The sequence below is a fragment of the Apus apus genome, chromosome 11, assembly GCF_020740795.1.
Source record: "Apus apus isolate bApuApu2 chromosome 11, bApuApu2.pri.cur, whole genome shotgun sequence".
NCBI classification, from domain to species: Eukaryota; Metazoa; Chordata; class Aves; order Apodiformes; family Apodidae; genus Apus; species Apus apus.
Genome location: NC_067292.1, coordinates 10,648,441 through 10,675,558, shown reverse-complemented (window position 1 = coordinate 10,675,558; position 27,118 = coordinate 10,648,441). Strand labels below are relative to the sequence as shown.

Here is a 27,118-nt window from a genome sequence, read left to right as displayed (position 1 = left end):
ATGTAGGTTGTAGCAACCTTTGTCTTCCATCAGCCTATTTTTGTTTGCCTTTGAGTGTAAGGTAAGTAACTACATACTGTAAGCAGGCAGAGGATAACAGATGTGTTTTGGTCTACTAAAAATAGATGTGGTTGTTGGTAAATAACTGTGGATGGCAAAACCCAACTAGGTTTTAACATAGCACCTCATAAAGAACGCTGGACCCTTTGTAAGTTTTTGTTTAGACTAAGACTCCTGAGATAAGTAGCAGAAGTTTATAGGCTTACTTCAGGTGTTTTCTCTTTAGATATGCTTCAAAACAAATGACAGCTTTAGAAATTGTTAATCAAACATTTTGTTGTTCTTTTACAGTAGTGTTGAGAAAGACTCTAGCTGGGAAACATGGAAGTTGTGGTATTAGAGGTATGTTGGCACTTTTTAAGGTCTTAGGCTTGCAGTTTGCTTATATCAATGCCAGTCTCTGGAAATCCAGTTCACAAATAAGATGATATCTCTGTATTTCCATCCACCATGGGTTGGGTCACATGGATTATATATATTTTGTCATTGCTTCTAGGTTTTTAAATTGGTTTTATCTCAAAATAAGTCACCAGGGATGCAGCTAAAATCTCAAATGGAAGATATGGAACATAGAGTGTAGTACTAGATTCCACTGAATTCCACAAAAGATTATGGAAAAAAAAATATTTTTCCTGGAATACAGCCAGGACAGCTGACTCCAACTGACCAAAGAGATACTACATATAATGTGATGTTAGACTTAGCAATAAAGTTGTGGGGAAGGAGAAGGAAAGGGACACCTCTGCAGTTACTGAATGTGTCTTCCCAAGTTACCCTTTACATGTGGTGAAGCCCTGTTTTCTTGGAAATTTCTAAACATCTGCCTGCCAGTGGGAAATGGTGAATGCATTACTTAATTTGCTTTGCTTGCATGCCCAGCTTTTCCTTTACCTCTTTAGCTGTTTTTACATCAACCTGTGAGTTTTCTCACTTTCACCCTTCCAATTTTCTCAGTCACCCCACTGCAGGGGAGTGAGAAATCAGCTGTATGATGTTTAGCTGGAATTAACCCACAGTAATTGAGGACCTAGATCAGCTGAAACACTGGCTAGAGAGCTACAAAGGCTGAGCAGAAAGCTGTGACCCCATTTGAATGGAGATGGCTCTTGTAAACTCTCTTGAGCATGAAGAAAAGACCATTGGTGGGCTTTGTTGTGTATTTCGGGTTTTTTGTCTTACAGGCAATATGGAAGGAAAAAGCTTTGTCTTTGCACTTTACCTGCTGTTTGGGTTAAGCAGCTTTTTAGATAATTATACCAACTTTTAGACTATGCATACAGCAATTTGCAGTGCTGAAGAAACTTGCAAGCTGAGAAGACATTTAAAGAACCAGTGGTCTGAAGTTGAAACATAATTTGGTTGTTAACATTCTATATGCTAAGTATGGGTCCCCAGAATTTTTAAGATGCCTCACTAAAGATTGTAAGTTTTGGGGTTTTTATATTTACTGTTCAGATGTTCTTAAAACATTCTGTCATTTTAGCAGGAGTTAACAACATTTCTTACTGTTACTTGCCCCTTGTGCCAGATTGAAGATCCAAGTTGCTTTTGGGTTATTATGAAAGGATGTGGGCCTTACATTGTTGACGAAATAGATTATAAAAACCTGAATGCTGAAATGAATCAGTTCTATGACAAACTTTATAAAGATGTGGATGAAGTAAAGTCACTAATGGTAGAAGAAGGCCAGGTAAAGTTATTGCTATATGTTGTAGATAGAAATAATCTGTTATCTGCATGTCTTTGGGACTGAAGCATTAATCTCTTTTTTTTTGGTATTGCTATGTAGAAAAGTAGATAATATCCATAAGGGTTATATTTCCCTATCTGTAAATTTCATAACTACATAAGCTGCAATGCTTGCATTTTAAAAAGAAAATTGAGGGCTGTATAGTGCCTCTAAAAAAAAACCTTTTGAGTGTAATTTGCTTTAAGAACCTGCTGTCTTCTTTTTTCTCTTTCAGATTTGTGTGGTTTTCAGCGAGGAACTCAAATGCTGGTGTAGAGCAGTTATTAAGTCAGTGATGCAATGTACAGATCATTATCAAATAGAATGTTTTCTTGTGGATTATGCCAAATACGTTTTTGTTAAATCAAAGGAGTAAGTGATTGGGTTTTTTGTGCTGTCACTGAAATGTATTTGTTAGCTAATGCATACAAATACTATTAATATTTTAGATGGTATGGGGCAAGGCTTTGGCTTAATCGAAGTGTGGGTTGGGTCTGCAAGGAACTGCTAGATGTATGACAGGCCCTTGCAGCTATGGATGCAAGCCATTCCTTGTTTTGTGAATTTATAAATGTGTTGTATTGTAGGTTTTTGATTTTGTAGATATTTGCATTTAAAATAATGGCAGTTTGTTATGACTGAAATGTATGATTGCCAGTTAATGTTTTTTGTATCTACCTTGCTCTCTTAATAAGTGATTACCTGAAATTTTAAAAAAATTACAGCCAGGATGTAATGGCAGGGTTTCACTTCCTGGAACAGCTTTTGACAGCTAGGCACGCATATGTATGCATGTTTTCTCTTGCTGTAGTTTACTAGCTTGTTTACTAAGAGCTGACAGTCTGTCTTGGCATAGTGCAAAAAAGATGAGTTTTCACAGGTTCCTAGGTTTTAATAAAACCACTGAGAAAACTGCTTTTTCTCAAGTCTCAAAATGTGTTTTTAAAAGATAACTGTTATTGCTCTTATTTAAAGTTCATTTTTCTAATAAGATAAGCAAATCTGAGTACAAGAAGCTTTATCAAATGTTTTCGTTGTTGTTTTGTCGGGCTTTTTTCAGTATTCCACAAAATTAAGAAAACTTATTTTAAGTATTTTAAAATAAATCTTAAATAATGTTTTTTAAATTGGATGTTGCTTTATTGGAAAACAACTTGACAGTACCCGGGGTTTAAAATACGTTCAGCTAGAAGGAAATGTGTGATTTACTGCTTTTTCATTGTAAAATAAGATTTGAACAAAAGTGATAAATACATGGATCTTAAAAGCTTGCTACATGCAAAGTCTTGCTGGTTATTGAAAGTCTCCAGCCAAACAAAGTGTAAAGTGTAAAGATTAACACTCCAGTGATAGCTTTATAAAGAATAAATTATTTTTAGGAAAATGAGTACAAATGCAAATAAGTGTATTTTTTGGATTTCCTATTTGCTGATGTTAATAATAATGGGTTTCTCACACAGAAGTAGTAACTGCAAAATGGAATACATAGTGCCAGGTGGTATATGTGGTAGTATGAGAGCTAAATGTCATGAAAAGACTAGATACTGTAGTGATGAAGGATCAGAAAGATTCCAAGTAAATAGCAAGTGTGTTTGTATCCAGAGCGAACCTGCTCACTAATTGCACCTGGTAACATCTCTCTTGGTGAGAAAATTAAACTGGTTTCAGGGTGTTTGACTCTGGGAACTAAATGTCTGTGAGAACTGTGTTTTCAGATATAGGGAAATGGAAGTATGAATATGAGACCAGTGACTTCTGGAAAAGAAAATACGCTCTGTAAAATGGAGTTACTTCTGCTTTGTTTTTAAGCATTCGAGTTGCACCAGAAGCATTTATGCAGATCCCATACAGAGCGAAGAAGTGTAGGCTGTATCGCACAAAGCCGCTGACGTTGCATATCAACTTTTTTGAAAATTCTGCAAAAATGGTGTAAGTAGAGTTTAATAGATTTATTTTGTTCATCAGTTTTCTAAGTGTGAAGTTCTATTGCAGATTTTTTTAAAAAAATTATATTTCAAGAATAATATAGGGAATCAGATTTGGAAAACTTTCTATTTCAGAGGAACAGTTCTTAAACAGAATTGTTTCCTTTATGATTTGCATTTTATTATTCTCCTGTTTTAATCTTTTGATATTTATTAAAAACATTGGGAAGTTTAGACAAGTTTCTGACTGTTCTTACCTTTTGTCTATGATCCCAGACATGTTTCTTGATTCCCAGCATATGAACTGCCGTACTAACCTATCCTGAAGCGCTGTTTTTTACAGATGTTCATCTTACTCCTGATGCACTTTTTTTTTGCAGCAGTTACATGCTTGGCTGAAGTTATAGCTGTTTATAGGTAGCTTTGCTTTTCCCTGTTCTGTCTTTTTTTCTTGATGTATTTTTGGATTCTTGTTCTGCTTTCATTATATTCATGTCAGATTTTTCTCACTACAATTTTGAAGGATTTGACTAAGGTTTCCCTGGGGTCTGGTGGTAAAGAAAAATGCTTTTGTATCTTTGATTTCTAGGATATTATTGTCAGAGATCCAGATAAGCTGAGAGGAACATGATTAGATTGCTGTGAAATGTGGCTTCATAGCAAGAAAGCTACTTTGATTTTCATCATTAAGGAATATTCAAAACTATATTTGGTCGAACAGTTTGATTTATTTTTTTATATACTTGTGTTTGGGAGCGGAAATTAGTATTTGATTTCCAGTATTCTGACAGAACATTTTCTGGATAGGAATAACATATATCTTGTGTGGGCCAATTTTGTGAATTGTTGTAGTAGTAGGTTGTCATATTTTGCTTACTGTGCTCTTCATTTGAATCTTTTTCATTTTATACTTAAAGTTGCAGAAGATGGCAAAGAGTAAACTTCATTTTCTGCTGCAGACCTTTCAGTCTTCAGCACTTCAATATTTAAGTGCTTGTTCAAAATTGCTCAATACCTGTTTAATTGCTATGTTCCACAAGTGGATTCTTGCGTTATTTTTGGTGGTTGTTCTTCATTTCTAACCATCACATTTTGTGTTGAATGTAAGCCATCATACCTTGAAAAAGCAATATCCAGTAATTTTGATTAGTTAATTTTATTGATGAGCTGAAACAGTATTGTCAAGACTGAAGTTTCATTTTAAGCAGCAAGATTCTGCTAATCTGTCTAGTCCATGCACTCCTTAAGATCTGGCATGACTTGAAATAATCTGTTTGCATGCGTCCAAAGTTTTTCCCAAAATTACCATTTTAGTTTTTTGTGTGGGATAACTGGTTGTGTTTATTTTTCTAGACCAGCCAAAAGATGGGACAGTGCTGCTACTCAATATTTTCAAAACCTTCTCAAAGGTAAATAAAACATTCTGCCAAAATCATAACTGACACTTCTACTTTGGGAAAAATAAACTGTTAGGGAAATGTAGTGCTGCCTAAGTTTGATAGCTGACTAGATGGTATCTGACTCTTGGACAGGCCAAATAAGGCAACACTCGCTTAATGTTTGTTTTGAACAGTGGAGTGTTTCTGTGTACTTAGCGTAAATCTTTGAATCCGCATCACAGCTGTCTTTTTGTAGTTTTGTACAATGGCAAGGTCTGGCTTACAAGTTTACCCTTTGGGTTCTTGTTTGACAAGCTTACATGACAAGCTCAGAGAAGGAATATCCTTATTATGTTTGTTAACAGATTGAGCTCTAAGTAGTTATTTAGTAAGCTTGAACTGTTGTGAGTTGTTTTTTTTCCCCAGTCTGTTCTTGGCCTTTCCCATATTTGTTGTTTCAGTAGGTGATCCAGTCTTTTTCTTATCAAGCCTTCTATTTGTATGAGACAGCTTTTGGTTGTAGTAGAAAAGCACCTGTTTGCAGAGATTTTTTCTCAGCTTCTTGCTTGCATCCTTTTATCTGAAAACCTACCTGTCTGCTTTTTCACAAATGTAACAAGCTTCACCTAAAAGACATTTCAGGAGGATTTTATGAAAGCTATAAAGGGTCTTTAGGCTGATAATTTCACCTACTAGCTAGAACATAACAATTCTCATTTTTTTCCCACACACATATAAACATGACTATGCAAAGTGAAGGTTAGTATGGAGCAATAGTAACATTTAATTTCATAGATATTCCCAGACTGTATTGTAAATAGTATTACGTACTGTTAATTGCTGGCACCTCCTTAGTGTATGCAGAAGTGCTTCAGAATTTACCAGTGGATTTTATTAGCTATGTTTGCTTGAATGAAGAACCTAACCAAGCAATACAGGTGTGCAAATGTGACTTCTTTCAAGAAAAGTATGTCAAGTTTAGAAAGTCTGTGTTTGTACTACCAGTTGTTGGAGGCTAAAAGATAAACTTAAGACTTTTAGTGTAAAAGTAAGACTAATTTTTGTGAGGAGGTCTCGTTAATCTCTTCTATTCTCAGTCTTCCTTCAAAGACTAAGGAAAACTTCATTTTGTAACTTGAAAGTTTGTATTGTCTTGTTACTTGTTCCACGTAGAAGTTACTACTTTGTAATGGCTTCTCTAAAGAAATTGATTATATAACTGATTTCTGGTTTTGTCTATGTTAAAGTACAAGTGGAAAGTACTGATCATTTGATAAGAGTTTAATCTTTTTACTTTTGATTATTACCACATTTAGCAAGTACGGAAATGAAAGCCAAGTTATGTGCTGTAGAAGGTAACACATTTGACATTTGGCTTTATGTCTCAATACAAGATGAAAAGGTAAGATAATTTTATACCTACGAACCTGTTAATGGACTTTGCTATATAAGTTATAACTTTGCAATTAAAGGCTGAAAAGCATTACCTGCAAGTGAGTTTTGTAATTTTTGTCAGATACAGTAGAAGCTAAATTATTAACTTACTAGAAGTTTTTCTTACATTTCTATTGCTTGTAAACTTTTTGAGGAATTTGGGGAGGCAGAAATCCCATTTTTCTTTATGTGAACCTATTTTTGGAAGGTACTGACAAGCAAACAAAGTCCAACAAGTACTTCAGATGTAAATTGTTTAGTGCACTTTTGCACCTTTTTTGTGGTATCACACTTAAAGATGTTTCAATAAGGCAGTTGTGCAGTATTACAAAAATAAGTAAGTTCACAGTTGATTTTGCATAAGACTGAATCCTCAAACCTTTGGAAGGAAAAAAAAATAGTACTACTATTGCAATTCCAATTACAAAAATGAGTCACTTGGGCTAAATCTCTGCTGTAGCTATCAGATGTAAGCAGCTTTGTGGTAGATAACAGGTTAAGATGTTTGCTGCTTCCACTTGGACTGTTTTACCAAGGCTTTCAACACTGCAGTTAGTCTCTGCTATAGACGGGAACTCTGAAGTTACATAGTAATTTGAATTTCTTCTCTCTGTTAATAATTCTAATTGGCAATAGTGTCACTGGTTTCTGAGCCAATGGAGCTTAAGTTCTAGGCTTAGTATTACTTTTTTCTGCCAAATTTTGATGCATGCTGAATTAAAAAGAAAAACAAGCTTGACTTACTAACGAGATGAGTTTTTTAATTTTTAGGACTCATACAAGTTAATTTGGTACAGAATTTTAGGCAGAAACATGAAGCTGACAACTAAGTAACACTTGTTTAGAGACCATATAGGAAGATACAATGACTTTCCTATTCTGGATTTAATCTTCAGAAGGCATTTGATTATACTGGTTATGTCTTATTAAAGCTTCAAATGAACTGAACAAATATGTGGTGTATAGTTTGTTGCTTGTTGACACTAGTCAATAAAGATCTTGGTTTTTTAGGTGTGTGTTAATGACGATCTTGTCTCAAAGAACTTTGCTCATTTTGAAGAAACTAAAGAAAATACAGGGAGTTCTGAAGATTATCAGGAGAACCAAACATCATTAAATCTTGAGTCTCTTCCAGTGAAAATTGGAGATCCTGCACTTGCTTTTAGGCCAGTGCTGTTTCAGGAGAAGATGCCACCAAATCTTGAAACAGGTACGGACCGTGTGTGTTGGAAACAATCATATATGCAATGCATCATGTGTCTTTAACTGGGTATACTGAACATGTACCTACTGAGTCAGTTCAACAATTTAATCAAACGGTATCCTGCTAACAAACTATGTTTATGAATCAGACTTTACAAAGACCCATTGAATCATCAGATGCAGGAACACTGTAAAGATTTTTATATTATATATAAGACAAAGGAAGGCTTGAGGGTGATTTACATGGGCATTTGTTGATATGCTTTATAGCCTTAGATATTACTGAAATTACTTGTGGCATTGATCAGTGATGCATTAATGTTTTTTTCAGTTGGGAGGGATTTATTTGAACAGTTCCTTTAAAACTAGTGTTTACCACGAGTTGTCTTATGGTAATTCAAGTATTTTTTAAAAGGTATGCAACGTTCTATCCTCCGTCCTTTTTCATCTGCATAGTTATCTTTATGTAAGGATAACTATTTTTTGGTGAGTTTTTTTGCCATTAGGAGATGATACAAGCAACTAAATAAGCCAGTCACAACCCACTTTTAAATATACTGGCTTTTTGTGTTCAGATAACTCAATGTATTTCTGCATTTTTTGTCTTTGTAGGTCTTGCTGTTTCCAGCTCCTTGCTCGAAGAGACATGCCAAAGGTCAAGCACAGATTTAAATGAAAATACTGTATCTGTAAGTATTATATTTTCTATTAAGTTGTCAAAGATGAGCTACATTAAACATACTTAGGACAGATTAGGAGTATTGTAGTAATCTACCTTGTTTTTCCATGTAACAAAGATCTGGGGGACTACACTAATTCTTGATATTAAAAAGAATAATTTGCTTCCGTTGCTTTTTTTAAAATTCCAGGAAATTTTAAAGTACTGCAGTCCTTAAAAAGCACTCCTTTACTATAGTTCCGTGAAGACAACTGTCTACACAGTTTTCTGAATATATAAAAATGTTAATTTTAATGTTTCTCTGAAAACAAAGTAATCCTTATGCTGTACCATGGTAAACATTCACTGGAGTTTCTTCTTATTCTTTGAGTCATCTAATGTTTTAAAAGTCTAATCTGGTTTCTTGTGGTTTTCTTTTTCTGCTTGCTGTTCTTTTCTGAAACATTTTCAGAATGTCAGCACTCATTCCTGAGTGTTAAATGATGTACTGAATGGCACAGTTGGAGATATTACAATGCCCTTGGGAGGAAAGGAAAATGAACTCATAGATTGTAGGCAAATAATCACAGAGTAGATCCAATCTCAGATCTTTTAAAGAGCCTGTGTACTGTTCAATGTCTTTTTTTGCAAGATGACTTAAAGGATAAATTTGCTTCTGTGATAGCAATGGAATTACTGCTTCTGTCAGGTCAGAGGGGGAAAAAAGAGTTTACAGAAGCTGTTTTAACTCTATGGAGAATTGAAGGATAACGACTGCTCCTGAACTTAAACATTTCAATAAGTTATTACAGCTTTCAAAAGAATGATAATGAAATCAGTAGTGAGGATTCATAATGAAGCAGAGTGGGATTATCTTTATACCCTTCTGCAAACAGTCAGCTGAATTACCTTTACCAGCCACTTGAGGGATGCAAGTCTTTGACCAAGTCATACCTATTGATTTTTGATGACTAGTGATGAACACTAGAAAGTCCCCTGTTCAGGACCAGACATCTTTGGGGTAACTGTGCATCCAGTATCTGCTACTGCTTACTCCTGTGAGGATTTGCAGTGTGTTATTTAGGTTCATGTGCATTGTCTTTGAGTGTGCACCTGGGTAACCTGGTTTTGTTTTTCCTTCTGTCTGTGGTGTGCAGGCTTTCCATTCTTTTTCTTAATTTTGTTTTAAAAGTGAAGATGTTTAATCAGTATGTGTTCATACTAGCTCAGGTCCCCAGTTAGGGCTGTAGCTTGAGATGTGACCATTAATTAATTTTTCTCTTGTGTGGTCAATGTTCTTGTCACATGCTTGATTCTTAGTAAAGAAAATACTGTTCTGTAAAAAGTTAGGCAGTTTTCTGAAGCTTATTGTATCAAAATCATTGACTTTTCAGATAAACTTATAATTTATACAAAAATCTCCAAAATATTTGGAGAATCACAGAGTTAGGCAGTAAAACCATTTCTGACTCAGTAGACTAAAGAAGAATTTTTCTAAAATGTTGCTCTTGAACAGAATTTTAGTGCTCAAAATGTGTTCATCTTTTCTTGATAGATCATCAAAGCAGTTCCAGATTTGCCTGTCAAGGAAAATGTAGCAGGTCACACAGACAGGTATGGTGCATCATGTTAAAAATTTGAAATAGAAATGTGATCAGATAATGAGGAGCCTGTAGTATGTTTCCAGTTACTGTTTTTAGGCAGCTGAAAGGCTAGAGAATAACAGAAGATGCACACACATAGTTTTGGACAAGAAAGGAATTTGAAGCTGCCTGAACTTAGCCAGTATTTTTATTGTAGACCAGATATTTCTTAACAATAGCTTGACAGCAGGGATGTGATGGGGAAGTATTTTTTCTGCACATGAAACGTGAAGTTGCGTTATTTTATTCGTAGTGTGATTTATTCATTTGTCAGACTTAATGAAATATGACTGTGAATTGATTAGTGCAATGCTTTTGCCATGCTGCATGTCAGCTGATGCATATGAAATAAGCCCCAGGAGTGCTTTTAATTCAGTTTCTAACTAAGGTGAAGATGCATTGTTTAAACTTTAAGAAACCATTTTCTTATAGTCCAGTCTGATTTACTTCTAAAATTGAGAAGCCTACCAATTACCTTGTTAAAAAAATTTTCCTTAGGATTATTTTCAGATTCTTAAAAGCCAATACTAACTTCTGTTTTCAAAATGGTACTTTTTGATTTCTCCTTTTGTGTTCAAGGGTTTTCCTCCTTGGTGCAGTTAATACATTAGGAGTATTTTGCAAGGGAATTGTCCTGACATATTAGAAATAGTTCTGATGTTTACATGTCACGTTTTACTTTTGTGTTTATGTTGGATTTAGCATTTGTGTGTTTCTCAGGCTTCAGCAGTTCTTAAAATCTGATCCTGTGAAGACACCTACAAGTGAAGATGACCAACAGGTATTTCAAGCATTAATTTTCATTCTAACTTGTGCAAAAGTATTGTGTGTATGTAGAAGATTTTGGTACTGTTGGGACTACAGGGATGGCCTTTGTGGAAGGAGGTCAGGGGCTGATTCCAGTTGTGTTGGCAACAAGAGGCCCACTGTGGGCCAACAAAGTTGGTGATGCCTCTGAAAACATATAAGAAAGGGCAAAAATTACAAGGGAGGCAACAAAAAATAGTTAGAGGCAGTCCCAAGATCAGAGGAGTAGGAGGTGCTGCATGCCAGAGGAGGTGTACCTGAAGGGACTGCAGTCTGTGGAGGACCTACAGTGGAGCAGAGGAAAGAAGTGGGGGAAGGAGCAACAGAGAGAAACTGCTACGTTCTGACTGCAGTCTGCCTGGTGCTGCTCATTGCCTTAGTGGTGGGACATTGATGGTAAGGGAGAGGAGAGTCATTCAGCGTGAAGTAAAGGTGTTTTTATGAAGTGCGTAAATGTGTTTTTCTTTGCTTTTGTTTCCCATAGGCAAATCAGTACTTATATTAATTGGCAACAAATTAACGTAAAGTTGAGTGTGATTTGCCTACATGAGTAATTGTTAACAACCCTATCTCTATTTTGACCCATTAATCTTCTTACTCCCTGTTTTTTTGCCCCATCCTTCTGGAAGGGGAGAGCAAGTGAGCAAGTGGCTGTTGGGGTGCTTGGCTATGAGCCGAGGCCAACCCACCACAGCAAATTTTACTATTTGTCTTCTTTAATTGTATTTTGATTGTGTTATAGCTGAGTGCTAGCTGTACACAAAATATCTAGTGCATTCCCTGGAGTGGATTAAGACTGTAGTGTTTAGACAGTCTTGATAAATCTTCTTTTAAAAATCCTAATAATCAGTATTTCTCACCACTTGTCTGTTTTACTTACCAGTTTGTATGGTTAATTTAAAATGTATTTACACTTTTTTGCTAGATTTTATCAAAATACCATTTTTTTTAATAAAGTAAGTGCTTTTGAGTCATATGCAAGCTGAAAACCTTTATTAAGTATTGCCTTTGTTACCTATTTGTTGTATGGTTTCAGAGTTTTCAAGATGTTAGTGAAGAAAGAAAGTTCATCCTTCTAAGCAATAAAATTGAGCCATGGTCCGTTCTGGAAACAGCACCACTTCTTGATGATCTGAAAAAGGTAATGCTAATGTAATATATTGCATTGAATATCTTTTTAAGGCTAGTGTCATGCCCTAACTTCAGATTCTAAATATTAGTACCTAATGTAGATTGAAGAATGTCTAGGAAGTTGTTCATGTGGCTGAATAAGTGATGTTTCAGAGAGATGCTGTAAGAATTATACACACTTCTGGTGTATCAACCACTGCCACAAGTCATGGGATTTTAATTTTAATATGTTTAATGCCTCAGCCTAGAATAACTTTTTCTTATTGCATGTTAAGGACATTTATTATGTAGTGGATATAAAAGCTTTTAAATCAGTTGATGTGTTTTGGCTTGTGTTGTTAGTGTTTAAGTACACCATTTTGATGTGGAATTCTTACATTCTCTTTCTGTAGGAACTTACTCGGAAAAAATTTTTGGGCCCTAACTTCACAGAATCTTACTGTTGGCCACCAGTAGCTCGAGGATGTGATCTAGTTGCCATCTCATATCAAGGAGATGATCCTTTTTTATATATTCCACCAATTATTACAATTTTGCAGTTAGAAAGCTGCTACACAGCCTTGCCAAGGAGAAATGGAGTAAGTATTAGAGTAGTTACAAGCTTTCTGTTTTGAACTGTAGTTGTGGAATAATGACCAAAAAGATAGTTGATATTCAGAATGTATACATTTAATGTGATTTTAGGGTATCTCTGTGATGCATGCCAGTTTGTAAGCCCTCTGCTTAGAGAATTACAGAACTGGACTACATGAATGTGGGAGTCTAAAACTTATTTATCAAGTAATATCTGACATGTGTCTCATGTCATACCACTTTGATACTTGCTGAAGCTTTGTTTTGAAGGGGATAGTGTGCAATCCTTAAATTGAAATTTGTTTAAGTACTGTAATTCACTTTCTAACTTATTAAATCACAGAAACATAGAATTATTGAGGTTGTAAGGGAGCTCTGGAAATAGTCTAGTACAATCTCAAATAAGACAAGATGCTCCTGCTTCTCTTATTTTTTTGGACCTTGTACAATATTATGCTCTGTGCATCTTTTTTGTCTCCAGATAACCCAGTGTATGGTTCCGTGGGTCTAACATCTGCACTTAGGTGGTGATACGGTACTAAAAGTTTCAGTTTTTAATTACTTAGATTTTGTTTCTGCTCTAGATGCTGAAGTAGGATATCCTGAAGATTCTGAACTCTTGTCTTATACTATGGTCTAAAATTTTGTCCATATATATGTAGCCACTAGCACTTATTTTATGTCCTGGGTGGAAAAAGGCACAACTTGTTTTTGACCTACTGAAAACATATGAGAGGTGCTCCAGATGGCTTCATCCAATGTTGATAATACTTGGGCAGAACAAAGAAGAAGCTAGAAGTGTGAATATCCAAGGATGTAAGAACACTTTTTATCTTTTTAATTATGCCTGAAAACAATGTTGGCTGTCTTAATCGCAGGAAATTGTGACAGAAGCGGTTTATACATTTTAAGGTTTTCTATAAAATGACAAATCCATTTCTTTCATGCTGTAACTCTGTAATGATACATGAAGTGTCAGTAGTGCTATTTAAGAGTAATAGGTATTAAAGCTGTTAGAAGATCTACATGGTCAACATCTTTTTTATAAGTTTCATAGCAATAATTTTTGAGCCAAATTAGTGGGATGGCATTAATTCTTTTCATAGTCTGTCTGGTGATGTGTTCAAGAGTTCTTTTCCCATTCTGCCACCTAGTGACTAGGCCAGAGGTGAGCAAGAAGCTGGGAGGGGACACAGCCTGGACAGCTGACACAGACTGGGCCAGAGTGATACACAACACTGTGTAATGTCATGCTCAGGAATAAAAACTTGAGAGGTGGGGATGATCTGATACCTGGGCTGGGTATCTTGTCTGCTTGTGGGATTCTGTCAGTTGTTGCCTTGGCATCACTTCCATCTCTTCCTTCCTTTACATATTGCACTTTGTATAAGTTAGATCTTTAAAAGAGTCACTCTTTGCTAAAGAAAAAAGACTGTGAAGGATTGTGTAAAACTTTGTTTCAGCAGTTCATACAGCAGTTCCTACATCTGTCATTCAAGTTTGAGCCTGGTGGATGAATTCCGAAGGTTTTTTTTGTAGGGCTGTTGGTATAGTTGCACAGTTTAAGATTGGGGGGGTGTGTGTGTGTGTATATATATGTACACGTGCATGTGTGCAGGTGTCTAAACTACAGTGTGTGTTTTAGTCCATTTTTAAAACTTAACTTTTCTAAAGGCTGCTTTTGCACTTATTTAAATATTTACCTTCTGTCTGTCTGATTCTGAACTTCTATAGAATCATAGGATCACTTAGGTTGGAAAAGACCTTTAAAATCAAGTCCAGCTATTAACCCTGCTCTACCAAGTCTAGCAGTAACCCATATTCCCAAGTGCCACATCAAGATGACTTTTAAATACATCCAGGGATGGTGACCTGACCACCTCCGTGGACAGCACGATGCATCTGAAATGCTAATCTGCTTTTTTAATTAAAACTATGGTCCTGTGGTGTCTTGTTAATGTTAAGTCTTTTCTTACCACTTGTAGGTGAAGTAATTGTGACTACACCATATAGCCTCCTGAGACTGTTTGAACGTCACAGTTCATTGTTTTGTAGACTTTGCCATCTTGTTCTTGATGAGACTGAAGTACTGTTCTCTGATGCTAAAGAGCAGGTAAATGGCTTCTGTGTTCAGATGATAAAATACTGTTCCAGTTTTGCATGTGTCTTGAAAACAGTGTCACATACTGGAGGGAAAAAACGATTTCCTGAACTCCCGGAATAGAGTTGAGAAGGAAAAATAACCTTAAAAAATCATACCTTTATGTTTCTGGCAAAATGAAACACTGGAAAAATGGAGTTGTAATTTATTAAATGTGATTTCCCCTGCCTTTTTTTTCTTTAAATCAAAGATCTGTCTTTTTCTACACTACTGATCCATCATGCTGTCTTCCTTTGCGCTGAATGATTTTTCAAAGGACTTGCATTATTTTCAAGTTAGCGGTGTTATTTTCAGTGTCTTCAGTCTACTTTAAAGACTTGCATCAGTTGTCTGTGAGGAACTTCCTTTTCTCTCTTTCAACTGAAGATGGAAGTGATCATTTGATAATGTTTGGAGTACTGTAGCTCTTCTAAAGCATTATGTTACTGAAATGTTAAAAATACTGCTGCTGTGGAAAAATTTACTGCCAGGTTGAGAGAGATCTCAGAAGTGTTACAGAGCCCTAGAATACTTCTTAGTATGGTAGTGCTTTGCCAGAAATCCTGATGTTGTTTCACAGCTGGACTGCTTGTCACTTACATAAGGTGATGTCATCAGGAATATATTAATTCTGTCTTACTGGTTTTATTTTTTATTAATGACTCTATGGTGCACACATACAGCTTTTTTCTCTTTTTTAAAAAAATTTTTTTCCTAGGCTTAGTATTTTTCAGATTTGAACAAATCCTTTTCCTGATTTCTAAATCTTCTCAAAGCAGAATCCTGTGTTATGATCCTGTGTGCGTGCACATGCTGTTCCTTCATGCTGTCCTGTCACTTTCCTTCTGGTTCAGAAGTAATTTAAATAATAGGATATAAGTGCACAAACCAAACACTTAATTTTGGAGTGTAGAAATTGTTCTGTTGTAGTGGTTTTGTGACTGGAAAAAATGGTGTGCTGAAACAGTGTACTTTTCACTGCTGTTACATATTAGAATAGGATAAAACTGTTTTTTTCTTTATAGGTTTTTACTATATTACATTGTTACAAAAAACGTGTTAATATTGAAGAGCGGGAATATTCACCACAACACATTGTTGCTGTTGGAACTCACTGGAATAAGCATTTAGCACACTTGATAAAGGAGTTCATGAATGATCCTTATATTGTGATAACAGCTACGGAAGAAGCTTCCATCTATGGAAATGTGCAACAGGTAAAAATTTAAGGATGATGTCACTATTTGTTTACTAAGGTATTTTGCTGTTTGTACTGATCACAGTCAATATACATGTCTGTTGATTGTTCTTTAAGTGGGTAGTCAGTCCTAACTCACAGTGAAAACCTATCAACCTGCACCTCTCAGGTATGAACTGAGGTAGCCTGTGCAAATTAATCACTGAACGAGCTGAAGGTCTTTAAACTGGCCTTGTAGGGCCGAGGCTGCACCTCAAATATTGTGTCCAGGTTTGAGCACCTCAGTACAGAAAAGACATTGAGGTGCTGGAGCATGTCCAAAGAAGGGTAAAAAAACTGGAGAAGGGCCTTGAGAACAAGTCTTACGAGGAATGGCTGAGGGAACTGTGGCTATTTAGTCTGAAGAAAAGGAGGCTGAGGGGAGACCTCATTGCCCTGTACAGCTACCTGAAAGGATGTTTTAAAGATGTAGGCACTAGTCACTTCTCACAAGTAACTGGTGATAGAACAAGAGGGAATGACCTCAAGCTGCACCGTGGAGGTTTAGACGAGACATTAGGAAGAACTTTGTCACTGAAAGGGTTGTCAGACATTGGAACAGGCTGCTCAGGGAGGTGGTTGAGTCGCCATCCCTGGATTGTTTTAAAAGTCATCTTGATATAGTGCTTGGGAATGTGGCTTAGTGCTGGACTTGGTAGGCTAGGGTTAATGGTAGGAGTCAGTGACCTTAAAGATCTTTTCCAACCTAAGTGATTCTATGAAATCTCTTAAGACTAGACATGGTGAGCATGACGTGAAACTGAAAAAAACCCTAATTTTTGTGATAAGTCTAATGTTTTGGCAGGACTGTGTTTTGATGGTCTATCTCTGAAGAGTATTTCCGGTGGTGCAGTATGCTCTTGGAGTGTGAAGCTCTTTTATAGTGGTACTTGAAAGTTTAGATTGATAAATCACCTAAAATAAAATTAATGAAAAATATTAATGTGGGATTTTGATTGGTGTTGGAGTTCAGTTATGCTTCTGGAAGCTGCCCTAAATGCATACCTTTTGTGGGAGTTGCATGTTCTGTAAGTTTAACAGATGTGCCACTTACTGGAGCTACCATTTACTGGATTCTCTTTCCTAATATATAACAATGTGTAGTGCTTATTACAAGAAGAGTTATATAGTAAAATATGTATAGATCCCATGAATTTTCTGCTCTGTATCTACTAGGTTGTGCAGCCTTGTACAAACAGTGAGAGAACTGCTGTGTTACTCAAAATACTGGATTTTACCCACAGTCATCTTCAGAAGGTGCTGATATTCACTAACTCAGTGTATGAAGCAGAGATGGTCCATAAGGTAAGAAGGTACTTAAATTCAGGTAGATTTTTTAATTGTTAAGGTATGACAAACTAAAATGTGTTGGCTTAGAATGCGTTCGTTAATAAATTCTTCGCTATGTTCTCTCTGTCAGGTTGGAACTTTGAGTTTAATCAAATGGCTTTTTTCCATTAAAATTCTGTCCATTATTTTTTTTTTTTTACTGTTTCCAGGAGTAGTATGGGGATAAAAAACTTAAGCCACCATGTTACGAAGTTCTGGTCTGTCACCCTACTTTGCAGAGGAATAGAGAATAGAGAGAACACCTTGATGGTGGGAAAAGCCTCAACTGGAAATTGTACTTTCTTACATATGCTTAATAATCCATAAGAACCTGACCTTTATTGGTTTTCTTTTTATACAGGATATTAATAAACTTTATCTCCATAATCTCAAATTTTTATTTATTTTTTTCATATCACCTAAATTTCATTAGCTTTCCCTTGGTTCTCTTTCCAGTAGCTGTTGTATGCTAGTTACTAATAAAGTACAGTATTTATTAGAGTTTATTAGAGCAGTTACTGTATTGGAAGAACATAAAACTGTTTTGTCATCCAGGTACTGAAGAGCAGTTCAATATCTTCCTTGAAAATACATACAGAAAGCAAATTTAACTTGAAGTATGTCTTAGAACAGTGGACAAAAAAGTATCGACCTGGCACTCATGTTGTGTTAGGTGAGTATTTTTTTGTCTAGTTGTGATTATGTCGTCTTGGTGACTCATGTTCTACACTAAGTACTTACACTAGGTGATTATACCACTTCCACAGGATCAGTTCCCTACAAATTCTTTGTAGAGGTAGAGCTCATTTGTTTTTTTCTTGTTGTTCGTGGGTCCCATGGTTAACTGCTGTGAGAGAAAACCTTACTTACTAGAGGGAACATGAGAGAGGTTCTGATGCATTAGTTCAAAGAACTACTAGTACTTTTGGAGAATTTCCATTATGTCACAGTGGTCTCCTACAACCCAGGATATTTTCAGTATGAAATAATATAGAAACTCTGAACACTAATAATTTCCCCTAAGTTCTGGTAGAATTATTTTCTAAGTTCTTTGCAGTAGCAAAGACTCTTACCCAGTTTCAAACTAAATTTTTTCCATTTTGTACATCAAACGCAGTAAGATTGACTTAATTACATCTGCATTGTGTGTTCATACAAAGGTGTTAGCATTTCTGCATTACTTCAAGTGCTTTCTCTCTTACTGTTGTGAACTACGTGGCTGTGGGCAATGCTGTTCTGTGAAACTGATATAATGTACAGAATTATGCTACATTATTAGAGACTAGCATGAAATGCTGGTTTTGCCATATGCTTAGGAAGTGTATTAACTGAAGAAATACAATGCCTTTTGTAATACCTCACATGCTTGAAGTTTCGGTTATCTTATGTGTGTGTACAAAATGTGTGCTTAGTTTTAACAGATGACTGTGTGCAGTCTTTGGGAATCACTGATGCAACTTGTGTGATACATTTCAGTCTGCCTTCTCCAGGAGCCTTTGGTCAGCGTCTGCTCTGCATGTCTGACAACTTCTGTGATGTGATAAAGGTTTGAGTAAATCCTTAATGTGTTACTATTAACATGTGATTATTAAGTGGTGAATACTGTCCCAGATTGAGCTTTCAAAAAAATTTTTTTTTTTCTTCCTTAGGATTCTTCTGTAGATCAGGAACGTGCCAAGTCAGTTGTTCTGCTACCGGAAGACAATGCATGTCATGCACTGGGAATCCTGCGCTATTTGCAGCACACAGAAGCTGAAATGCCACCAGGGCTGCATGATTTTATTGCCAAGATGCTAGAAGCTGAAGAAGAAAAGAAGTTTTTAAGGCCACTGTGTACCTATCTTAAAACATTTGGGATTTGCAAGTAAGGAAATACTAAGTTTTCTTGACACCCGTACTGATGCAACATGGCAGATGACTGCTGCTTCTTGCTTGATGAGTTCTTGTATTGGACACTTACTCAAACAGGGTTTTGCTCATGCTTGATTTTTGTTCGGTTGTGGTTTTTTTCTGTTTGCTGCTGCATCTGTTCCACTTTTTTTGGGTACTTTTATGAAAATAAACATACTAATATTGTTATGGAGAGCAATCATACACAGTCTGATGTTGTAGCGTAATTCATTATCACTCCTGCCTAGATGTACTTGAGGGAACTTGAAGCCAGTGTTTTGATTCTAACAAAAATTGCACAAGGTTTGTACTTTACTTTGTCCTCTGTAATTTTCTGTCCCTCCAGAGTGGGTAGGTAGATTAATGAACTTCTCTGTGCTGTGTGTGACTGGATGGTAAGTAGTGCCTGAAGGAGGAAGCTAGTGTGTTCTCAGGTGTGACTTCTAGTGTAGATAACTGTTGTTAAAAGTAACAAAAAATTATACATTAGTGTTTGTTTTTTCTGAAACAAGTTATTTGTTGTCTTCTGTTTTCTTATACAAACTTTTCCACCAAGAGCTGCTTGAATGTTTGTCTAACCCCCAGCATCATTGATGCTTTGGCATGGAAACTGGGTATTGAGGGCTGATGAAATCTTGTTTAAAGCTGTTGTAAGTCACATCAAAACAGCTTACAGCTGAAAACAGAAGACTTCTCTAACAAAACTTTTTTTAATACCTAGGAATAGAACAGTGTGTCCCGATCGTCATAAAATCAATTTACAAATAGATGTGCCCCAGAGTATACCAGATAAAATGATACAAGTGCCTCAATATGTGACAGTAAGTTGTTTTTACCTTGGGTTTGAGTACCAAGAAAACATCTTAATAGCTACTTAGCATATTGTTTATTTTTTCATATTACATTAACGTTACAGTAGTATATATTATATATCTCTTAGATATTTGTTACTTTTTCAGTTTTTTCCTCTCTCCCCTTCATAAATAAGTTTGTCATTTGAAACTAATATTTTTATTGGCAGAATCCACAAAATGGGATACAGCTTCTCCCTTATCTGCTAGGTAGAACAGTTATTTCCTACTAAGATGTTGACTAGACTATGGGCAGCTAGTATTAATTGATAATCTTAGAATAATAACTCAGTCTTCTGAAATGTGTATACAGCATCATCTGTCACCTCTTTGTGCTGGAAAGAGGGGTAGGTGGTCTTAAATATGAAAACTTATATGTCATTAATTTAAGAAATCATGCAGTCCTCCTTTTCTAATGGTTTTATGCTTTCAGATACTGCCTCTCCACATTGTAAATGCAACAAACTACTTTGGTCGAATAGTAGGTGGACAAAAAGACCAGTATGCAATTCTTGCTGAAGAAATGAATGAGTATTTTAAGCAACCTAATAATAAAATTTCTGTTAAAAAAGTGGAGAAGCTGGCATTTTATGGACTATGTGAGAAAACATTTTTTCACAGGTAAAAATCTTGGGTTTTTTAAATCATTCATGTAATTATACAAAGTAATGTAAAACTTTCGCTAAGCAGTTAAAAAAAAAAGGCAACTCACCCCCAAAACCAGCAAAAAATCACTGCTATTCAAATGATTCTTTAAAAGGTATTACATTCTTTAAGTTGCCAAATAGAAGGCAGGATGACTACTCACATGTGCACACAAAATTAGGTGTTACTATAAAATACTATTTTTTAAACTTTTAAAAAAACAACAAAGTATTTGAATAATAATGCTGTGTTTCCTTTCCAACTGCATGAAGGGTTCAGGTGGTAGAGATTTCTCAGAAAGAGGAGGAAAATTTGTTCTTTAACGTCAAAATTAAATATATAGATGAAGGCAGAACAAGTCAAGTTCAGAGCTATCACCTGCTTCACTTACCTGCAAGGTTTCAGTGTCTGCCACCTCAGGCTGTGGAATTCATAGTCTGTAGAGTGAAACCCATTGATAATGAAATTGAATGGAACCCAAAGGTAATATTTATCAGGTTTTTCATAGTATTTCCTTTAATTTCTTTAATTCCTCTCTGTGAGTTATTTTCTATAAAAAAACATTTATGAACTGTGAATTTAGTTACCAAATTTCATTGCTTATTAGTCTTATCAATAAATGTCTGCTATTGGGCCAGATTCTAAGTAGTCAGTTTTCTTGTTTGTTTTCCTACAAAATAATGAAGTGAAAATTATGGTATTTTCTTCTCAGTGATTTAAGTGGCTTCCTCTAGAAAAAAGTATTGCTGCTTTTGAATCTGTGGGGAAGTAGCAAGGGAAGGATAGCTTCTGTCAATTGACCTGTGTTTGAGTATTCTTCCATTAAGGAAGCTTCTTTCTTAAAGGCTATTATGTGAAAACCTACAGTAGACCTGGGAGTATTTCACTAGTTTATTCAAAACTGGTTTTATTTACTGAATAACCTTTTCACTGTTAAGCTCGGAAGATTGTTTCATTATAATTAAAGTAACTAAAGTTATGTTGGTATGTATCTCAAGTACAGTGAAAATCTGTTTTGCCTAGGTAACCTCTTATATTAATAAAAAAATTAAAGGAAAACTACATGAAGCAAAAATAATACAGACCTTGGGAAATACAGCTTGGGTTGACCCAATGGTAGGTATAGAATTTTAGCATTGCAAAATAGTTTTATCTAAACTCCTTTATAACAAGAGCACCCATTCTTCTCATTCCTTCTGTCCATTCCTATTTTTATTTTATTCTACCGGGTCTTCATGTAATACCATTGGTTAATTTACTGTCTGATCACTGAAATAGGTTGCTTTGAAGTTGTAGAGCCTCCATCCTTGGAGAGTACTAGGATTGTTTATTTAATTGCTGTCTTGGTTCTGTTAGATGGAACTAGGTACTAGTTACTTGAGCCACTATCACAATGAAAAGGTTGGTGATACTTTGAAAACAATTAAGCGTGCATAAATGCCTGGTTGAAAATCGGAGAAAATGGATTGCTTATAGGTATGAACTAAATGGGGATTTGTTAAGTTTTACTGAAAGAACAGCTTGGAACTGGAGAGAGACCATTTAGGAAAGATGGTATCCATTTAGTATTTTTTTAAATTGAAGGTCCGGGTTACCAGGCTTCCGGATTTGAAGATTTCTGTCAATGAATATGATGTTCGATCTGAGATTTTGTCTACGAGTCTGGGAATTGACAATCCAGAACATAAAACACAACTTCACAAGTTGTGCAGGAACATGGAGGTATCAGATTATGCACAGAAGACGGAGTCTTTGTAAGTGTTCATGAATTTTTTCAGCATATGCTTTACTAGTAGAAAAAAAATATTTAATTTTAACTGGATGTTTTTGTGATTAATATTACTGAATGTGATTTTCATTTTAAAACAGCAGTGTTCATGATAGGTCTGCTTTCCTTTAACTGTTCTTAACTCAACCATAATGGAAATAAAAATACCAATTCTAGAAAATAATTAACTAGAATTTGATGCAGATAGTCAAGTTTATAATAAAAATATGTAGTCTGAATTTAAATTCTGGGAAAGCTTATTACAATCAGTGGCTTTTTTTGAATGCTTACCAATCAGTACAGTAGAGCATGTTGTCGGTGTTTGTACAACTACAGAGTTAAAACTGGAAAATGTAAACAGTTTACTTTAAAAGGACTAGGGCCATACAGTAGTAAATACTGCTTCATAAACAAAAAAGGTCCCTGAAATTACCAGCATGGGCACTTTATTTATTTTCTCAGGGTTGAGCAGGTTAATTAAGGCTGTTAATTCTGTAACTTAGCCAGTCAACAAGATGAGGAAGCGTAATGCTCTCTATAGTCTATTTCCATCATAGATTGAGGTTCTAGAACTGTACCAGAGTTTAATCTTAACCAAAAGATTTTGTTTTACCTGTAGTTTGTTAAACCCTAAAAAACAGTATTTGAGAACAGTGTTTGCAGTGTTGATGCTTGGAATGCTTTTTTCCAAGTTGTATTTCTTACAGAGGACTCTGAGGTTTCTGCTACCTCAAGCACAACCTTTTTGAATGCATTTCGTGTTTCATGCTGTTAAATTAAGAGGAAGGTGGGTAACCTCCTAATGGTCACCAGAGCATGTAATGCCTGGGACCAGACAACTTTGTTGTTGGGCTGTGTGCAACTGTTCCATCTCAAATATCTGTAATGCAACTGCTTGGATGACTCACTCTGCCTTGGAGACTTCCTAGGCTGTTGCAGAACCAGAGGGTCATGATGCCTATCCCTAGCTATCAAGTAGATTGACTCTGCAATGTTTCCTAAATCTTAAGTCCAGCTAGTGAAGCCCCTAGCTGTACAGCTGAAAAGCCAGAGGTTTCTTACTACTAAGTGAAGAACTTTGAGTATTCTGAAGTCTTTACTTTTTCCAGGTTAGAATGAAATATGACCAAAAAGCCCCCAAACCTGTTGGAATTATTTGTGAAAGGGAATAATTTTCCTGTCTAGATCTATCACACCCATTAAGGCCAGTAGATTTATTATTTTTTAATTATTCCAAGGAAATGCTTATGCCATCAGCATTTTAAATGTTCCCCTGACTTGGATTTCTGTATAATGCTTCTGAGTTACTGAAGTTCAGCAGCCCTTTGGTGGGAATTACTGTTTGCTAGAGTACATTTTTTTTTTTATGTATTGGATTGAAAAACTTGAAGGATTTCCAGCTTTTATTACAAATACTTAAATATTTAAACTCTTTCTTTTAAAAATGTCTCTTTTATGTGTTCAGAAGTATAAAGGAAGATACAGCTGGTCCAGAGAGTGCATCCAAACCACAGAATATGTCTGTACCACAAAATCCTACCGAAAACTGCAATTCTTCTGAAATTACTTCTGGAAATAATCCATCTGGTAAATATTTTTTAAGGTGTTTTACCAAATGCAGACTTCTCTTGAGTTGTTGGCAGAATGGCACCATATTGCTGATGTTTACAATAAACCACACATACTCTATAGTTAGAAGCAGATGCTGTGAGAGTAAGCCATATTTACTATTTGGGAAATACTCTGTCCTTGGGAGACTCAGAACTGTTTGGCTCTGAATGGAAAGGTGAGCAGGAAGTCTCTCCTGTAGAGAGGACAAGCCTTTTGCTGTCAGAGGCCATAGGGTTTAAGGAAGCTGAAATTTGTTGAAATATGAGGTGAGTAACAGCATTGTTCTCTGGGAGATTCCCCCCCCCCCCAGAAGATTCAAGATGCTAGAGTATGGCACTTTTCCCCCCCCCCCCCCCTCTCTTTTTAATCTAATGCTTAAATTCACACTGCTGTATTCAGTAGAGGCTTAAAAGCACATGGCTTTGTCCATCATAGAAGAGGGACAGAGGATGATCTGGCAGCAGTTGGGACATTGGTTTGGGGCAGTGAAAGCTGAGTTATTAAAAAGTTGCAGCAGACAAAAGTCACATGAGATTCTGGAGTTCTTATCATGGAAGTTTGTTGTTTTTTCTGGTGTGGTAGAGTGACTGTAATGCCATGTTTTAAGCTGTGATGGTAACATCAATATTAATTGTTTCATTCCTGAAACTCTTAGTCAATCCCTGAAACTGTTAGTCAGTTTCTAAAATGAGATGTTTCAGGTTTCAAATAAGTAATGGCTTGAAACTGGAAAAACCTTCATCTGACCTGGAAAACTGTGCTTGTTGTTTTTTAATTCTGTTATATCAACTATAATACACCATTTAGTTAAAATTTTCAGTCAATAATTCAAATTCATTAAATCTTTCCAAATAGAAAGTACCCGATCTAAATGCCAAATACAGTCTTGCAGTAGTAATTTGCTAACAAGTCATTTTTATGATGGTGCTGAGGTATTCTAGAAGCATCTGGTTTCTATAGTATAGCTAAGTGTAAAAGACTTTTCTGGGTTTTTATTTCTAGAGGGCGTAGCTCAAGCTAAGAAAGCAGAAGACTCTACGCTGCGTCAGCATAAATGGTACGAAACTGATTTGTTCCTGTGCTTGTTTTTATGTGTTCTGCCTGTATGTGAGACAGCTTAGCTAAATGTTTTCGATTTTGAAAAAAAAATAAATCCAATTCAACTTTCTTTATTTTAGCTTTTATCCAGAAATAAAATGGTTTCAAAATGAAGAGACTGTTACGGTGAAGGTAGGAATAGCAAATACAACTGACTGCAAATACGAGTTCTCTAAACAGAAAGTGGTTTTCAGGTAGGTTTAGGAAATTTAAGTATAATAAACTGTGTTTGACTGTCAGCTTGCATTTAATTTTTTTAAACTTTTTTTTATAATGTAGTGCTTGTTCAGGAGACAAACTTTATTTGGCTGACATGGAGCTGTATCAAGATATACTTACAGAAAAGTCTACATGTGTCATTAAGGATAAAGAGGCTGTTCTTGTTCTTGCGAAAGAGGAAAAAGGAGCATGGTGCAAATTACTGAAGAGCAAGGTGAAGTGGGCATTAATTTGAGAATTGGTGAATGTTCTGAACATATTTACTGCATCAGTGCAGATATTTCAAACAGTGTTTTTGTCAACAGAATCCTCACGTGTCTTTTGATTTTGAACACTGGGAAGATTTTGAAAAGAAAAGCCCATTTCCACTTGGTAAGAAATTAACAAGTTGGTATTTATAATACATGAAGTTATTAGCATCCTCATTTTTGCATAGGTGTTACTGGAAATACTTATGTGACACTTAGCTGGCTTACTCAGATTCTCTGAAAACATATGAGGACCTCCAATAGCTAACTATAGGGAGCAGGGTAACTTTCTATTGGAATAGCATGAAAAAAAGCAGTTTGAAGTAGTTCTTGATGTTTTGGCCAGTTTTGTAGTCTCAAGTATGGGGGTTTTGTTGTTTTGGCTTTTTCTTTAATACTATTGCGTATTTGTTCTGAAGCTCTTGTTTTTTCTTGCTTTATAAATGTTACACTTTGTTAATTACTTCTAGGCACTAAAAAAGTGGATTACAATACTGCAGTAACCCCAGAATTTGATGACTCAGAAGACAGTGAAACAGAAAGTGATGAGTAATTTGGAGACACATTTTCCACTGAGAACTGCTTCAAAATAGTGTTTCTTGCATGAGTATTTCCACTAAAATTGATAAAACCAAACATATAAGCTACAGAATTGTCTTTAATTTTAGAATTAAAACAGTGAACAAAGTCCTTAGCTTTAGGTGCTGAGAACCTGAAGAAATACTCCATAGAAAAACATTGTTTTCCAGTGCCTTCACTTTAAAATTGTTGGCTTTAATGATGCTGTGCACACTGTGGGCTGTCCAAATGGTAAAATCTAAAGATTAAACTTGGGTTCTGAAACAGTTGAATTTATTAGTAATTACAGAGCTTTTAGTTTACTTCCCTGAGTGAATTTACTGTGTTAGTAATAATCAGAAATTTTTTAAGTTTCCTCCTGATGTGTTAATTCTTTTTACTTTATCACCCATACAGTATCGGTTGGCAGTTGCCATGCTTGTCAGTTCTGCATCAAGAACTGATGCCTCAACTCCAATGGCAGTTGGTTGCTTGATTAGAAAAATGCTGATTTGGCATGAGATACTGGACAGTGCAGCTCACTGTAGTAACTAACTGCTGGACAGCTTTTGTGGTATTAGCACTGATAGTAGACTCAGTATTTCTTTTCAGATTGATCTTTCATTTTTCATTAATGTTCTTATTTCATTCTCACTCATTTATCCAAAGTTCCTTTGTTCTTTGTAAATGAACAATAAATTTTTGTCTTCTTAGCCCCAAGGCTTTGTTTTTTAATATACCATGTTTCAGTAAATTTTTCACTGTTACATTTTTGCACATAGAGAACATCTTGCAATGAATAAGGTGAAAGATACAGATAATAAATCTGGAATAGATCTTGCATGTGTAGATTTTAAACCACATGAGTTTCTCCACCATGATGATATGGTGATTTAGAATAGAGACTTATTTTTTTACAGATTTATTTTAAGAAACCTAACATTTTGTTGAATTATTGACTAGGAAGAATATCTTGCTTGTT

At 35.6% G+C, this 27,118-nt stretch overlaps 1 protein-coding gene across 1 annotated transcript; it reads left to right on the top strand.

Annotated features, from left to right (window-relative positions):
- The first annotated feature begins 364 nt into the window (after positions 1 to 364).
- Positions 365 to 26,172, top strand: TDRD12 (tudor domain containing 12). The gene is made up of 30 exons (XM_051629439.1): positions 365 to 402; positions 1,589 to 1,750; positions 2,025 to 2,161; positions 3,599 to 3,718; positions 5,068 to 5,123; positions 6,410 to 6,495; positions 7,539 to 7,737; positions 8,343 to 8,419; positions 9,944 to 10,002; positions 10,752 to 10,812; positions 11,875 to 11,979; positions 12,362 to 12,547; positions 13,205 to 13,358; positions 14,528 to 14,655; positions 15,708 to 15,899; positions 17,096 to 17,224; positions 17,804 to 17,921; positions 18,661 to 18,794; positions 18,898 to 19,112; positions 19,860 to 19,959; positions 20,423 to 20,610; positions 20,907 to 21,117; positions 21,658 to 21,750; positions 22,219 to 22,388; positions 23,868 to 23,989; positions 25,016 to 25,070; positions 25,192 to 25,305; positions 25,391 to 25,544; positions 25,636 to 25,702; positions 26,049 to 26,172. Exons 1-30 carry the CDS (start codon positions 382 to 384, stop codon positions 26,129 to 26,131), a joined length of 3,696 nt encoding a protein of 1,231 aa, XP_051485399.1. The 5' UTR covers positions 365 to 381; the 3' UTR covers positions 26,132 to 26,172.
- The last annotated feature ends 946 nt before the right edge of the window (positions 26,173 to 27,118 follow it).